We start from the raw sequence: 17,095 nt of genomic DNA on the forward strand, positions 1-17,095 counted from the left end.
CAATTTTGAAAAGGATACATTGTGGCGACGGTCATTTGGTAAGAGCATTAGCATTGAGGTAATGGGTGCTTGAGCGTGGACTAGTGTGTGTGTGTGTGTGTGTGCAGAGTTAATAACTTTGGGTAAACTTTTGCCTCGCTTGGTCAATTTCCGAACAGGAATGCAAACATGGAAGTTTTGATGGAGCATGTAATGTGTGGTTCCAATAGATATCGTTGATCCGGGCGCTTCGTTAGTAATTCTCCATGAGTTGTCTGGCCTCACGGCACGGTCCAAGCACTGTATAAAGAAGAAATGAGATGAGAGCATATATATATCAAAAGAAAAGGTAATATTGTGGGAGAGAACAACTGTAATGTCCTGTGCCCTACAATTGTTTGATGAAGCATATAATGTGTGGTTCCAACAAATATCGTTGACCTGGGTGCTTATTTAGCAATTCTCAGCGAGTTGTCTGGCTTCACGGCACATTATATAAAGAAGGAATGAGCTGAGTGCGTATATTAAAAGAAAAGGTAATATTGTGCGAGGAAACAACTGTAATGTCGTGTGCCCTACAATTGCCCCGCCACCTCTACACATCACAGGAAGATATTGCTCTTGTTCATCGCCCCCCCGGGACCAGCGGGGCATCCCTGTCGCGGCGAATCCTGCGAACGCCGGGCTGTCGTTTCATAAAAGTCACGTCGGGAGGGCGAGGTTGTCAAGTGGAACGTAATTCAGCCGCCCTAATGTGGCGTGAAGGGCTACGATTTAAATTCTTCCTCACTAGCGGAGAGAACAGGCAATAAACTCTGCGTCAAAACTTCCGTAACGCGCAGAATAACTTTGCGGTGACTTTCGTAGCGGTCGTGCCGTTAAAGAAATTGGTTGGTTGAACGTATCAACTTGGCATCCATCTCTCTATTTAATTGCGAAACCGTCTTTACACAAGATCCTGAAGCTACTTCTTTAATGGTTGCAGGGAAACCTTACAATATTAGTATCTGCTGTCTTGATTAAACGGTACGTTTGCTTTTGGTTCTATTTTGTGGTAGGTCGAGAAAGAAGGTTCTCAAATGTGGTGTGAATTCTAGTCAACTGTGTATGTATATATATATACACAAGGGAGGCATACTTGAAGTGTCGTGAAATCACTGTTGGTATAGGTCAGCACGAAAACAGAGCCACCGTGAAAGTTTCAAGAATTCTCGTATTTATTGAAGTCACTGTGAAACCATTAATTACAAGGTGAATTTGTGTGAGTGCAAGACGTGAAATATAGGGGCTTAGCAAGGTGCGGGTGCCTATTCCCATTAGGGCCCTGTACCCACACCTGGCACGATGATCTGCCGGTAATTTATCTGGCCCGGGAGACCGCGGTGGCCCTTTGCTGCGGAATGGGAAGGTGGCCTGCACTCGCAAATGTCAGGAACTCTGGGACAGAGAGCGGCCCCAGTGTGTAGAGAGTTGGGAAAGAGAGCAGTCCCAAAATGCATGTTACCTCTGTCATGTATCATTTACAATAAGTTAAAGGATTAAACTTGAGACTCTTTTGAACCAACATCTTACAAAAAGAATGGCAATGCTAGAAGACCTGTGCATACTGCTTTCCTACCCCGGCAATATTCTTCTGTATTTCTCAAATATACACATGCTAAAAATGATACAAATATTAAGTTCTCATTTCCGAGAATATGTGAGCTGTAGAGAGGCCACATAGCTACTTGAAACTATATAACAGAGGATATCCGTTTTACCAGTTCAGAATCTTCAAAATCTGTTGTTACAAATATCGAGGCTTTCGTGAATTCTATTTGAAATTGACACGGACACAAACATTTCCATGAAAAATCTTCACGCAAAGTTGCCCCATATTCTCCAGTTGACATATGGTATTTATTTTGTAAATGAGCACAAGAATACGTCATCATCAGTTCCCTGACTGCCCCAAATTTCCAAATTGGAAGGAGAGTAGAAAATGGGGAGCCTGATGCGCGGATCTGCGGCGGAATCCGCCATCTTGCTTGTAATGGTTGCCTGGAGTGTGATAGATGCTCCCACAGGGACCATAGCCGGTAATGGCTTTATTAGGGGGAGATATCACTACTTTGGTACGTTACCTGAAATTATCATGCCTTCTGTTTTTGTGTGTGCGGATATAGATAGCCTTACCAACACCTGTTATTCCTGTACCCCATGCAGTAATGCTTCGTGGTTTTGTAAAAGTTTTCTTTGGGGTTAATGTTTTTATTTCTTATTTGTCTGTTGGGGTAGATATCGCTACTTTGGTACGTTACCTAAAATTAGTATGCCTCCTGTTTTTGTGTGTGTGGATATAGATAGTTATTAGTGTGTGCAGATTTAGTTATTCCTGTACCCCATGCAGTAATGTTTCTTAGTTTTGTTTAAGTCATTTTTCTTAACTGCTTTTAGGATTAAAGTTTTTATTTCTTATTTGTTTGTCAGACAAATTTTGTTTTTGTGTGCAGATATAGATAGTCCTACCAACACCTGTTATTCCTGTACCCCATGCAGTAATGTTTCTTAGTTTTGTTTAAGTCATTTTTCTTAACTGCTTTTAGGATTAAAGTTTTTATTTCTTATTTGTTTGTCAGACAAATTTTGTTTTTGTGTGCAGATATAGATAGTCCTACCAACACCTGTTATTCCTGTACCCCATGCAGTAATGTTTCATAGTTTTGTAAAAGTCGTTTTTCTTTACTGCCTTTAGGGTTAATGTTTTTATTTCTTATTTGTTTGTCATGTTTGTGTGCAGATATAGATAGTCCTACCAATACGTGTTATTCCTGTAGGGATTATACTTTGAAGTTTTGTAAAAGTCGTTTTTTGTTTACTGCCTTTAGGGTTAATGTTTTTATTTCTTATTTGTTTGTCGGATGGTGGACGGAATAACTTAAAGAGTAATGAGAGTGTTTAATGATTTTTGTGTATGTCAGAATGCCTTGCCCCAGGGAGGTGGTGATTAAATTTTTATGAAGTGAAACACTGTACAAAGATGAATATTATGTTGTTACACTTCAGCTTTTCATCTTGTTTTTACAGTGCTGGAAAACAAAGTCAAATTTTATCAATTCCAGTTTCTATTTAATACAATCAATGAAACATTCTAAGGAACTGTTTGTGCTACTGAACAAGATGTATTTTAGTTTACCATTTTAATCATTTGTGATCAGAAATTTCATCTCCGAATCAAAGTTCAGAATAAGACCAGATGTTTTGATGTATTATATACATCCTTCAGCAACTCTTAAAGATATCAAGTCAAAACCTTTTGTCAGTGATTAATGGCCTCTTGGATTAAAACGGAACGCTCCTGTCCAAAACAACTTTGGTAGAATTTGAAACGTCTGCTTGAATGAGGCTTGACGCACGCGCTGGCATGACAACTTCCCTGTGATGTAGTGTGTGTCCTCTTGATCCCTTCTATATGTAAAATTGAAGCCATGTTTTACCACAAAGTCAAGGCAAAGACTGTTTAGTCCATGCATCTTCTTTTGAAACAAGACAAGGGTCAGCAGGAGTGATTCGGAATCCTGGTATATCGGAGACTTAGCCACCAACTTTACAGTGATGTAGTATTCAGTGAGGAGAGACAGATACCGTGTACTCTTCAGCCTTTCTATATGTAAAGTTGAAGCCATGTGGTACAGTAAAGTCAAGTCAAAGACTAGTCAGAGTCCGTTTTTTCACGGTGATGTAGTATTCAGTGTGGTGAGATGAATACTGTGTCACTCCTCTTCAGCCTTTCTATATGTAAAATGGAAGTCATGTTGTACCACAAAGTCAAGGCAAAGACCCTGATTTTCATGTATCATCCATGAAAGCAAGACAAGGGTCAGGGCGAGAATCCTGGTTTTGGAGACTCCGGTTATGTTTAAGGCGGAAAGTTTTCATCAAGAGTAACGTACCATGTCTCACCTTGGAGTTACACGATTGCTTTGTAACATCCACAAAGAAGGTAAAAGTAAAGTCTTGGGTTTGATGTATACAAATTTAAGCCCTAAGAAAGTGGAGGTAACTTTATTGGGTTGATATGACACTTTTGATGATGCCTTTTTATTGCTGATTATGAAAGTAAATTTCTCATCAGTTCAAAGCAGGGTAAATTATTTGTAGTGGCTTTTAATTTAAAGATATTCTTCCTGAGTTAAAGTGCCGACCTTTTTGGGGAGCAGTTTTGAAGGTCAACATGGCCGCTGCTTACACTTGGGCTTCAAACATGTTTAAACTGACTTTGATGCATGGCATCATGGGACATGTTCTAAATGACAAATGGGTGCACTGGGACCTGACCTTTGACATATGTTTGGGGTTAAATTACCTCATTCCAAAGTAATATCTGTTGACGTTGTTTAAAACCGATCCAGGCAAGTAGATGTGGATGGTTATACACCAAAAGCTGAAGGTTTCGTTATAATGTCACTGTATATATACATATGAGGCTGGTTTAGTAGATGGTGTTTTCTGACTCATTCCATCAGTCTCATATGGACCACCTGCTGTGCTTTGCCACACTTACTCGCAACATTTGGAGGTATCAGGTCTCATCAGGGCACAGTTTGCTACAATCCTCATCCAACCATCAAAAGATCATCCAACCATCAAAAGAGAAAAAAATAAAATTTCTCCAGGCTGCTGGTATGATATCTGGTACTTGTAAGAGAGAAAAGGCACTTTTGTCATGGTCCCCCTACATCAGTTTTGATGACTCCTTCCCATATTGATACCTCCTGCCAAACAAGGTCAGGAGTAATACAAAATCTCCATTGCCGAGTTTGATACATGTGTGACCTAGGTGCCACATTGTGATGGATACAGTCAGCGCCTTTGCGACACTGTGGCAGGGTTTCGCTACAGTGTAGCGGGAGGTGTGACAGAATGTGGCAGAGATGGATGTGGGGTGGCAGGGGACGGGTGAAACTGTCTGATGGGCAAAAAGGGAATTATTACTATGTGGCGAACGGCAACTGCATTTGTATATCAGTCGCACTGCGAGAGGTGTACATTTCTTCTCAGATGATGAAGTCAAATCTACGGGTTTGCGGAGGCCGCCAGAAAGTGTAATGAAATTTGTCCTGGTGGCGGTTAGAACGGCGCCGCGTGGCTCATTTGTTACACTTGGGGAGATGTGGCACCAGTTGGTGATGCGATTTGCCTCGCCACAAAATGTTGGCCACAAATGGGTTTTAGAGCCCGGAGGATACAGGAGGAACATCAGTGGCAAATGTGTCTCCATTTATTGGCTACAGTCCACAGCTGGGTGCGCAATATCGCCACAGTAGGTTGTCTGATTGGTGTCTGAGGTGTTGCAAAATGTAGCAACATCTGGCTTGGCTGCACAGGTTACCTGTAAAGGCTACTGATGTAACAAGATGGGTGAACATCGCCACACCTGTTTGTCACCTGATATACTCTGTGACAGAGTGGTGCTACATTGTGGCATTAAAGGATGTAGCAGAGCATGTAGCAAAATGGACCCGTCACAGAAACAGGTGGTGATAGCAACACCTCGCTACATCACTAAGTCTAAAAGGCTACATGCAATGGATTATATTTGACAGCTGCCATTTTTAACACTCTTAAGTTGTCGTGTTAAAATCCAAGGAGGTTTTCCCCAAAGGAAGAAGACTGATAAAGAAAAAAATGACATGGATGTCATAGCCCCGTCCGAACGATACAATCAGCAATATGTTACACTCTTAATAGCTTGGTCAAATGACACTGACAAATAGTCAGGTGCTTTCCAAATGGTTCCTAGTATGATATTCCCTCGTTTGGTAGGGAAATACTTATTAAATGGGATTCTTTTCAAGTCATCACAGCCCCATCTTATAAATCTTTAAAACGTCAATCCAAGAAAAACTCAACTCCATCCCCTTATTATATGATGTTTTTCTGTTGTGTGTCATGGTAATGTGTACTGTACAATGGCCTGTATTATTTTCATATAAATTTTAAAACATTAATCCAAGGAGAACACAACTCCATCCCCTTACTTACATGTGCAGGCATCTGAAGTGTCTTTTTTGCAGTGGGTCATGGTAATGTATACTGGACGGTGGCCTGTATTATTTTCATATAAATTGTGTCGTAGTCGGCCATAAAGGCACTGGCCTGTGAACCAATCTCGCCGTTACATTTTCCGGTGTCCCGGATATATAGGGCCGGGTGGGGGTAATATATTCATAGAGTTCGACATGCCACTCCGAGATATCTTCCTCATCATCTTGTCTCTCTTAGAAAATATGAGGCCCTCCATAAAAGAATGAGCCAGTAAAAGGTACGACAAGAAGATGGTATCGTTGTCTCCTCGCGACATACGCTCATGCGCCCTCGTCTTGTCATCCCCCGGGGATCGTGGGTAGCCACCGGGGAGTCGAAGTAATTTATACCATCGTAGGAGCATATCTGTATCGAAATATGGATGTATGAGAATGTAATGTGGTGGCTTTATTACAATATGATAGTTTCTAGTGACTATTTTGTAAATTGTTACAGATTGCGATGCGTGTTTGCATGGTAGTGATAAGTCGCTCATGTCATGTTTGAACTAGCAATAACACTTCAGGAGTTTTAGGAAATGTGCCTTGTAATTTATTTCTCATTATCATCGTTATGTAGCATGAAATTGGGATGGTAATTAAGTGAAATACTTAATATGAAAATTCATGTGTCATATTTAGTATGGATATTGCTTCATTCTACCTCAGTTCTGTACAAACAACTACACCTATACTGTATTCGTATATGACTTTTCCCCAATGCCAGTAACAAATAGACATAAATGTCGATGAAGGTTAACATAGACATCCAAGCAATATATGCAAGGTAACAGGTACTCATTGACAAGCAACTTCCCAAATTTTTTCCAGTTTCCAGTGATACCTTGTGTCATACATGTATACTCAGGCTTTGAAATACTTCTTCTTTTTTTCTTACATGCAAATTGCAAGTTGGCAAAATTTTTACGTGCAATATAAAAAATTTACATGCAAAATACAACTATTCTATACTACAATGTTCTAACCAGCATCCATCATTCCGTCCTTTGGCAAATTTTTGCTGCTCATGATAGTCAAGAATTTTGTCCATTCTGTGACTTTTGACAGACAGAAATCGGCGCATAAAATTACAGACAGAACTTGAAGTGTTGGAATGTTACGAAGATTACATGTACATGCAAATTTCAAGTTGTTTGCTTTTATTTCGACCCCTGATACTTTTTAGCCTGTACAGGTAGTTGCATTTATATAGAAATCTCCCCTCCCCCAACAATTTTCCCATCTCCCCCCTCAAAACCACCCTGATCTCCTATGCATGGGGCTCCCCCTAATGATCATAAAGGTCAGGTAAAGTCTGCCTCATGTTTGCCAATGAGGGAGAACTAATTTGAGTCATTGCCGTTTTTTTATTGGCATAATCCGTGAAGTTTTAGATATTACAATATTTAGCCATTAGAGGGGCTGTTGATTAATGATTAATGCGGACCTAGTAGCAAAATCACGGCTGTAGCTGTTGGATTATTTTGATGAATTGTCGGGAAGGAATCTCCGGGCTTTGCTTATCGTTTTCGTAGAATTTGGGGGAATTTTAGGGATGGATTACTTCGGTAATCATCAGGGGAACAACGGAAGAGATTTAACTTGTAAATGTGGTGGTTTACACCCGCTGGGAAATGCAGATGAATACATGTCATTTGTTGTAGACCATATGGGAGCTCGAATACATTCAGATGGTGCCCGAGTAATGATATCCTGATTGTCATAATCCCCCGTATTTTAAGCATTCGGTTTTCCTCCCGCAAAGTACCAGCTTTCGGTCCCCCCATGAGATGCCATCTGCGAAGTTATCTCGGCGTCTAAAGCTCGGTCTTCATGAGCCCGGGACTCTAAGCACGATTATGTAGAGTAGCCCGGTTTTACCAGTAACTGATGAGCCAACGCAAAATAAGTTGACAAGAAAATCCTCCGGCGTTCCCTATCTGATGGCAGGAATATGATATCATCCAGCATCAGGGTACTTTTCACTAATCTCACGGGACGGAATAGAAATGCACATATGGGGAGCCCTTTGTCAAACTGCTTGTTCATATGTACAGTTTGTAACGCTGGGGATTTCTGTAGGCTTTTCTATAATCTTCTTGGTAAAACAAACTTTGGGGCACACACTTTTTGCGGTTATAGATTGGAATAAGCTTGGATGGATATTGAATATTTACTGTATGAATAAAAGATGAAGATATTGGGTTATCATATTTTGTAGTCATGCAAGGGTATGCAGTAACTGATATGAAAATTGCCATATATTTAGATGTTTTTATGATGCTTTTCATGTTTGTTGAGTGGAATAAGTCATCATCATGCAAATAGATCCACATGAGTCAGTCAAGCAATTTGATTTGTAACCACAACAGCTGGTAGTGAGCATTACTGTTTCATGCTTAATTAGGTAATTGCCCAAATCTTACATCTGGAGATGGCATATTTTGTTATAAGAAGAAACATGTAATGTTTTTCCTAATGGAAATTTGTGTGAATGGATTATTGATTAGCGTTGAAATGACCACGGAATATATTAAGAAAACAGCCTGTGATATTGTCCATTGCCTTTGAGTAGAGTCGCTCAAGATGTTGTTTTTTCATCTTAGATGAATGTTTTGCAGAGGATTAGGCCATGCCAGTTGATTTACTTGGTTCTCTTATCTTAAAAAAAATAAAGATATAGAAAGGGGGCATCATCAAAGCATATGGCAGTGAGGAAAACTTGAGTATGTTCATATTCATGTATAAATCTGAGTTCACGAAGGCATATAAACCTGGTCCTCTGGCTTTGTTTGCATTATGTTTTTCCAATTGAGCATATTTTTCTTTCTTCTTTTTCTTTTTAAATGTGAGAACCAACATATCAAATTGGTGTGGCCTCAGAGGAGAAGAAGAGACCATTTTCTACTTAGTTAATGTCGGTGCAGTTTTTACCGTATAATCCGGAAAATATTCAGTGACATCTGTCGTTATCCCTGCTACCTGATGGGACAGAATCCGACAGAAATTTGATCAATCTGCATCCTAACCCAATCAAACCGTGCGTCGTAGAATAATAACTTGCCAAGTGAATTATGAAAATCCGATAGAAAAAATGGATTCTATCGACCCTTTGCTGTATAAGTTGATTATAATTGAGTAGGTGGATCCGTGGCCAGATAAAAACACGCTCCCCAACTTATTCTGCTGTACTTTTGAATGGCCAAACTCCTCCATGCAGGCTGGAATCTCTCTCAGCATTTTGTTGCACTCTGTGTGCGGCAGATTATGTTGGAATGCGTTTTGTTTTTGTTTGCGAGTCGTTTGAATGCTTTAGAGTGCTTGCCATGTATGTATGTATGCCTGTAGAGTTTGCGTTGCTACCTCTAGTTGCTTACAGTGTTAAAACCTTACCTGATGTTTTATGCCATGCTATAGTATAGATTTAACCTAGTCAGAACCTTCATTTTCATATCACAGTTTTGCAGATGATTTTCGCACAATTCAAGAACGTCACGCTTTTCCTTGACGCACCTTACACAGTGTGCTTAAGCCACTGATTTGTTCACGCCATATTTGCCCACGTTACCTTGCACTGTGACGTGTTTTATAACTGTACCTCATTCTGTGCTGTCTTCCTTCCCACGCTGCATCAGAGCCAGGAGATTACCCTATGCCCCTGGATCCTGCTAGCTCGTTCCACCCGTCCATAGTACCCGACCACGATTCGGCCTTGTCTTTAGGTAAAGGGACCCGCCACGGCACATCCGCTTGGGTCGAACTCCAACATTTTTGTCCTCTTCCACAGAACCACTTTTGGACTACATGCAGACATGATTTCATTTTCAGTCGCCGTTCCGTCTAAGAATATGATTCTTTTACATAATTCAAAATTTCATTATATGGAAAATGGTGTCTTTCACATTGGACATGGTTGATTCAAGAAAAGAATGGTCTGAAAATGGAAAACTTTTCTTTTACATAATTCAAAATTTCATTCTATGGAAAAAAAGGGTAACGGTTACCGTAGGTCTTTCACATTGGACATGGTTGATTTAACTTCAAGAAAAGAAGAATGGTCTAAAAATGTGAAAACTTTTCCTCTTGGGTGTTTAGAGAAAAAGAAAAAGTAATCCTAATGGAAACAAAAGAAATTGTTCAGAACGTAGAAAGTGTCTATTTTGCACAAATTTGAAGAAAATTGTTTGGACTGATCATGATATGCGTTCCCCCAAAAACTTGAGTCCCAAAGCAGTTCTGTGGATTAGGGTGTGTTGCTGTGTTTTTGCAGCTACATGTACTAACAACGTCTGCATGAAGCCTCAAATATCTACATGGTGTGGTAACGGTAATACAAGTGCCGCAGTCGCTTCGCTGTTCAAGGCTACATTTGCCAGTAAGGTGTTGAAAAAAAAATCCACACAAAAGATCTTGGCAAACTAACACGCATGTTAACTGTGTGAAACAGAGTGCTAACTACCTAAAGAAGATAAAGTTCCTGCCTGGCAAAGTAAAGGCATCAGAAAAGGCTGTAATTTTTGCTGCTGGTTTGTAACGCAACGGTGTGCCGTACCGTATTAAACTTTTCATGTATGTGGGCTGCTAGCAAAAAAAAGCAAAACAACATGAAAACATACAAAACAAACTACATACATTCATTTAATGGATGAATGATATGAAGAAGTTGTAGTGTCATGAGCTTATAATAAGTTATTCTTTTGTTCCCATTTTCACAGAGGGTATGGGGGGTGGCGATCTACCGACATTCGTGATCCACCCGACGGACGCGTACATCGTAAAGAACCGTCCCGTCACCCTCACGTGCAAGGCGACGCCCGCCATCCAGATCTACTTCAAGTGCAACAACGAGTGGGTGCGCGCAAAGTTCCACAAGCACTTCGACTCCACAGACCCCGAGACGGGCGTGAGCTACAAGCAGACCAGCATCGAAGTGACGAAGGCGGAAGTAGACCAGAGACTCGAGGAGACGGGCGAGAACTTCTTCTGCCTCTGCGTGGCCTGGAGCTCCGAGGGGTCCTCACGGAGCGAGGAGGCAACTGTACAGATAGCATGTAAGTGTCGACGTTTGTGTTTATATACTTGTTAAAAACTGGATGGGGGGGGGGGGGAAGGATGTAAGACGAGGGACTATGGGTGTGGGTAAGGAAAGAGTTGAGACATAATGAGAAGTAAGGATGTTAGAAGAGGAGTCTTCCAGGAGCAAGGAGATAGCATGTAAGTGTCGACGTTTGTGTTCATATACTTGTTAGGGACAGCTCTGAAGGGTTATCCAGGATTGAGAAGGTCACTGTACAGATAGCATGTAAGTGTCAATGTTTGTGTTCATGATACTTGTTAGGGACAGCTCTGAAGGGTTATCCAGGATTGAGGAGGCCACTGTACAGATAACATGTGAGTGTTAATGTTGATGGAGGATGGAGGAAAAATATAAGACAAGGAGCTACGAAGTTGGACTTAACAGGAAGATATCCATAGGGTTTGCCCGCATCCACAGTTTGGGCTGCAAGTAAAACCAAGTAAAACTCTAAGCTCTGTGGAAAGGGAAAAATTATCATCCACCCTCTCCTTGGTGCTGAAATAAAGGATATGGTTAAATTGCTGCCTTCCCTTCAATACACAGCACAGTTTTGCTCCTGAAGTGTTCAAAATGAAGTCCAATATGGCATACGGTGTTAGAAAGAATAATTCATATTTTTGTACTTAGTAATTACAAAACAGCAAGTTGTTAAAGCCATGCAATGATACCCCCCCTCCCAACACAGTTCTTAACATCTGTCGTCCAGGGGTGACGTTATTGGTCGGCAACAGCTGTGAAACTGTCCTGTAACCACTCGTAATGCTGGTATTGATTGTGACTCGGGGCCAAAGTGTCCATCTGCCCACCTCTACAACACTATTTCATTAGTGAACACAGCAAATATGTCCAACCGGAGGCGCATTTGATCTCTGTTGACCTCTTTCATAGGAAATCTGGTCAGCATATAGTAATTTTATTTGCTTTTAAAGCTGAGTGTCCCTTGCTCTAAGGCAAAAGTTATCCCCTGTGTTCTGTCCTCTATTTTCCATGGATATTTTCACGCTAAAATCGATGAGTGCCACAGGCCAAACATTAAACCCTCTGGTGTCAATCCTGTCCTTAATAACAACCAAATTGCTTTCACAGCACTGAAAACGATATCTGGTTGATGTGAACTCTTTTTAGAAGGCAGGATCTGAGGTTAAGGAAGTGAAACATAAAACTTTTGTTTGTCAAAACATTTGATGGATGGATACAATAGCTGAAAAATTGATGTGAAAGATCCTTTAAAGTGTTATGCGAGCACAGGAAGGACCTCTGACCAGGGGCGGCGTTTCTGCAGAATGTACAAGTTCCGATCAATGTTACATTCACCTGATCTGGAGTCGCATTAGACCCGCAATTATTGAATTGGCCCCGAGGTCCAAACCCATCGGAGCAGGGAATTAATATCTTTTATGGCCTTTGATCCGGGAGGTGTGGTGTTGGGTGGTTGTTTCAGGGTTTCAGGATGAGCAGGGTTGTAGGAATGAAAAAGAATAGTGCAAAAAGGAAGAATAATTAATCATATTAAGATTGAAATTTGTCCTGGATTATTTGAAATATGAAGCTTTGAGAGACATGATCCTTTTGCAGAAGAATTGGAGTAAACAATATCAGTGAATTTGATCTAAATTTGAGCCAAAGAATTGCTAAATCTTGATTTAGGAACTTCCAACAGTAAATTGCTTGAACATTGTCTTCTTTGGTACACAACCTTCTGTTATTCTTCTACTATAATGATTCAACAGAGAATGTAAAATTATTGTCACTACGAAGAGAAAGGGAAGCATTATGCAATGATGTAAAAATCAATTCAGTATCTATTTAAGAAGGTTGAAATTTTTGATATATTCAAAAATTGTTTCTTGGTTTTATTTCCATTTGAAACGTCTATTCTATTTTCCGAACTTAGATTATTTTTTGAATTGGGGAGTAGTGAAGCCTCTCCAATATTCGCCAGCAAGAATAATTAACAGGAACAACGCTACCTTGACATCTTGCCTGCAGCCTGACCCCCACGTTTGTACACAGAACCGGTAATGAAATACCTTCCATCAGTGTTCCAATGAATCACCTGAAGGCAGGTGCAGATTTCAGGAAGCTGTGGAGAGAATCCGCCCTGACTGTAATGAAGTCTGGTCATTAATTGTAGCCCAGAGGTTTTTTTTTCAGGTACCATTGGCGGGTTTATTAAAGTCCGAATCCTAATGGATTTTTAAATGAGAAAAGAAATTATGGGAAAGGAAGTTTGGCAATGGTTGTATTTTTAGTGGCTGATTGTTTATGGATTTTCAAATTTGGCATCTGCAATTGTGTCTTAAGATTAAGATGGTATTCTCAATTCAGTTGTTAAAAATTCCTTCTGGGCTTAACACTGTAGCATCACTTAATGTGGTAAAATAATCTAGATGTAAATGCCATCATTTCAAGATGTAGAATGACTGCATGAAAGTAGCGCTATGTAGCCCAAATTTCTGAAAAGTGCACAGACTATGGTTAAAAAGTCTAACCCTGCTAGTGTCTGTAGCCCCGCTTACAGAGCTAAATCACATCATTTCACATCGCCCGCTGGTGTTAGGTTTAAGAGGATGAATTGAACTAGAGAATGAGAAATGGATTTTTTTATTTAGCTGTGCTGGAAGACCAGATAGTTCCACAGTAGATATATTGGTCATACAGAGTGTTAAGCCTCAGGCAATGCGTTGTTGCCATCTTTCTAACTCAAAGTGAGTGTTTTTTTCACACTTTGAACATCTCAGCAGTAGAGCACCTGTAAAATTACTGATGTAACAAATTGCATAATCAATAATTGTGTCTTAGGAGCTAAAAAGCATGATATAAATGCAGAGAAAGGAGAAATTGACAGCAGTCTTTTAATAAGACTCCACTTAAAACGAATGAAGTTCCTTCAAAAACCTTCCTTCATCAGGTTTCTGCCTGTAAGATCTTCCATCCTTCACGCCTTCCTCATTAATTCGCAGCTCTGGCGGTGGTAGATAGCAGAATTTGGTGTGATCCGCTCACGCCTCTCGGCGACGGGAAATAGCTATCGGCCGCTCAATTTACTTTCCTACGGTGCAAGTAAAGCTGATTCCCATACTTGAGAAGTATGTATTTGGCGTGTCAGGCGTAGAAAATTTGTTGCGAGCGGCGCCTGAAGATCTGATAGTGACTCTATGAGTGTGATTTATTCTGTCTAATAGCTGAAAACACTTAGCAGTGTTAATCTGCTGTGATAACTCAGACGGCCCCAGGCGCAGAGTTTCTGCACAGTTAGCAGTTCTCTACTGTTGAAGTGGTGTGAATGGCGGGATCATTCACTCGTTTGGAACTCTGGATTAAAGAAAGGGGAGAGAGAGAAATCTGGATGAAATGTGACAGCTAGCACTTGTTTTGTTGTAATGCAGTAGCATCAAGAATCAAAGGCATACATTTGTAAATGAAACACAAATCTACTTGTCCTTGCATCATTATACTGTTTCAAAATACTCCCAAGTTTGGCGATCTCACAGGCAATCTCGACTGTATGTATGGCAGACATGCCAGTAAATAAAACCATGAATGATATTGAAGCCTAACTTCTTATGCGCCTCTCAGCTTGAGCCTTAAACCACCAGCATGCATTTCTTGAGATGCCGTCTTACACCTTTGACTACATGACAATATGCTGCCATGCTAAAGCGGCATCAGCCAGCTAAAATCAGATCCTTCAGCGTCTTTTAGCTTGAGTCTTGAACTCCAAGCCTACAGTTTTTCTGATACTGTCAAACATCTTGGCTGCTTGTCTACATGCATGACAATATGCTGCCATCCTGAAGTGGCATCAGCCAGCTTAAATGCGATCCTTCTGTGTCAGCTTGAGTCTTAAACCCCCAGCCTACAGTTTTCAGATACTGTCAAATATATTGGCTGCTTGTCTACATGCATGACAATATGCTGTCATCCTGAAGCGGCATCAGCCAGCTAAAACGGGATCCTTCCCTGCCAGCACTGATCTTGATGGATCACCGGTGTGATCCGGGGCAGCGCTGGGATCTCCCTGATGCTCGTGTCACCCTAATAAGAACCATTGATTTGTTTAGTTGCTATTAATTCCCTTCTTGGGGATGCAAGCACACATCAATACCCTCATTTGTATTGGTAATCCATTCCTGATTGGCAAAGAATTAGTCGTCTCTCCAGAACACCGCCATGGCAAGATGGTTGAGCCCAAACCGCTGATGCATTGTTGATCTTTGTGGTGATGATGGAACATTCCATTTTTGAGAAGGTGGTAGAAAATGTGTAAATTTGGAAAAGTATTAATCTGCACATATAGTTTTAACCAAACATTAACTCAAGATGCAATTTAGGTGGGGAAAAAATTATATTTTTGCTTCCCAGCCGTTGTTAGTTTATTCAAGTTCACTCAATAACAACAAATGTAGTAGGTGCAAGTAATAAAATTTGTCTAGCTGTACATTTTTTAAACTGATAACAGTGAAACTCAGGACCACCTAGCAAATCTGAACTCTTTGGTGGTCCCTTACATATAATTTTCCCCATATATACAACCATTGAGAACCTTTCCACCAAGTGTTCTTCTTCGGCAGTTTTTACCTTATTCGGTTGGGACTCTGCAGCTGCTTCCTGTCTTGAGACAGTTGGGAGAGACGATACATTTGAAGTTTGCATCATGAAGAAAAATCTGTTATCGGAAAGCCACAATGGCCTGAATTGGCCTTCGGAATCGTTTCATTAGCGGACGGTAATGACTGTTTTTGTGCTTTGCTTCCTGACAAATCTGGCAGAACGAACAGCGATGGCCGCAGGGCCCCCTTCAAGCAGCCATCTTCGTTAAGTATGTAGATGGACCAGAGATAGGAAGATCTAAAATTTATGAGCCACATGTGCCGGGTTTCAGGTAACTGGAAAACTTTATTACCAACTTTCGGAAACAAAGTTTAATCTTACCTGCAAAATGCTATTTTCCCTATTAGACTTGCAGACTCATAGTAATCAACTTCCATCAGTTTGCAGAAAGATCAGCTAATGAGATCTAACAGTATTCACAAGCCAGAATATTGGAAAACCGTAAAATTTCAAGAATATTATTTGCAGGGAAAGTACAGTCGTATTAAACTATGAAGAACTAGCGTTTTCCTTCTGATGGCTGTAGGCTGTTGTAAATCAACAGCCAATGTTTAGTATGTGTTAACTCAAGATCTTAACTTCTTCAGCCACTAGTGCCAGCAGATCAAGAAGACTTACAAACTGAAAGGCAGATAAAAAGAATATGTTAAACTCGGTCGCACTGGGATTTCTTTCCTCTTTGAAAGTATCCTATAACGCATGAAGATGACCACCTGACAGATAGATACTTATTGACAGTACTTAGAGCTGATCTACCGGAACTAATAAGCTGTGTGGGCCTGGTTGAGCGACTGTGAAATTGGGACAACAGAAGTTCGACCCCAACGGACAGTCATCTGTCTTTGTGTCCCATCAATTCATCCGATTAACCGCCACTTTGTGTTCGAAAGCACCATGGACTGAAATGCACTAACTCTTCATCATGGATTGCTCTTTGGCATACCTCGAATTTATCCACTACAATTTAAAAGAATGTAAAATATTACAATTCAACACTTAAGTCTAAGGTATAGTTAGATAGGACCTGGTATTCCAATCCAAATTCAAAAATGATTTTGATTCCTTCAAATTAAGCCTAAAATGGTTGTTTGCTCAAACTTTGACAAAGGCAACAGCTCAAGTGTCCAAAAGCAGCTATTTAAGTGGTTCAAAAGTGGCTTTCTCCAGCAACTTGATACAAATGATAACCCTCAAAACTGTCATTTTGAGACATAAATCAATGCATATTATGAAGTCTGTATACTCTATCAAAGACGAAGATCTATAATGGAATGGTTAAGGGGTCATTTGGAATGTTAATTCTATCCCTCAGCAAGATGGATTTGTAGCATACTTAGTAGATTGTGGCATACTTCCAACA

At 40.5% G+C, this 17,095-nt stretch overlaps 1 protein-coding gene across 6 annotated transcripts in view; it reads left to right on the forward strand.

Annotated features, from left to right (window-relative positions):
* LOC118412479 (netrin receptor UNC5C-like) overlaps positions 1-17,095 on the forward strand; it is a 139,127-nt gene that overhangs the window by 86,058 nt on the left and 35,974 nt on the right. For 5 of the 6 annotated variants that reach the window (XM_035815365.1, XM_035815362.1, XM_035815361.1 and 2 more), the window contains exons 2-3: positions 9,680-9,766; positions 10,760-11,095. In XM_035815365.1, the coding sequence (XP_035671258.1) occupies positions 9,680-9,766; positions 10,760-11,095 (423 nt within the window). The remainder of the gene's footprint in view (positions 1-9,679; positions 9,767-10,759; positions 11,096-17,095) is intronic. The other variant, XM_035815364.1, reaches the window with a different exon arrangement.

The sequence above is a fragment of the Branchiostoma floridae genome, chromosome 3 (genome assembly GCF_000003815.2).
Source record: "Branchiostoma floridae strain S238N-H82 chromosome 3, Bfl_VNyyK, whole genome shotgun sequence".
Classification (NCBI taxonomy): Eukaryota; Metazoa; Chordata; class Leptocardii; order Amphioxiformes; family Branchiostomatidae; genus Branchiostoma; species Branchiostoma floridae.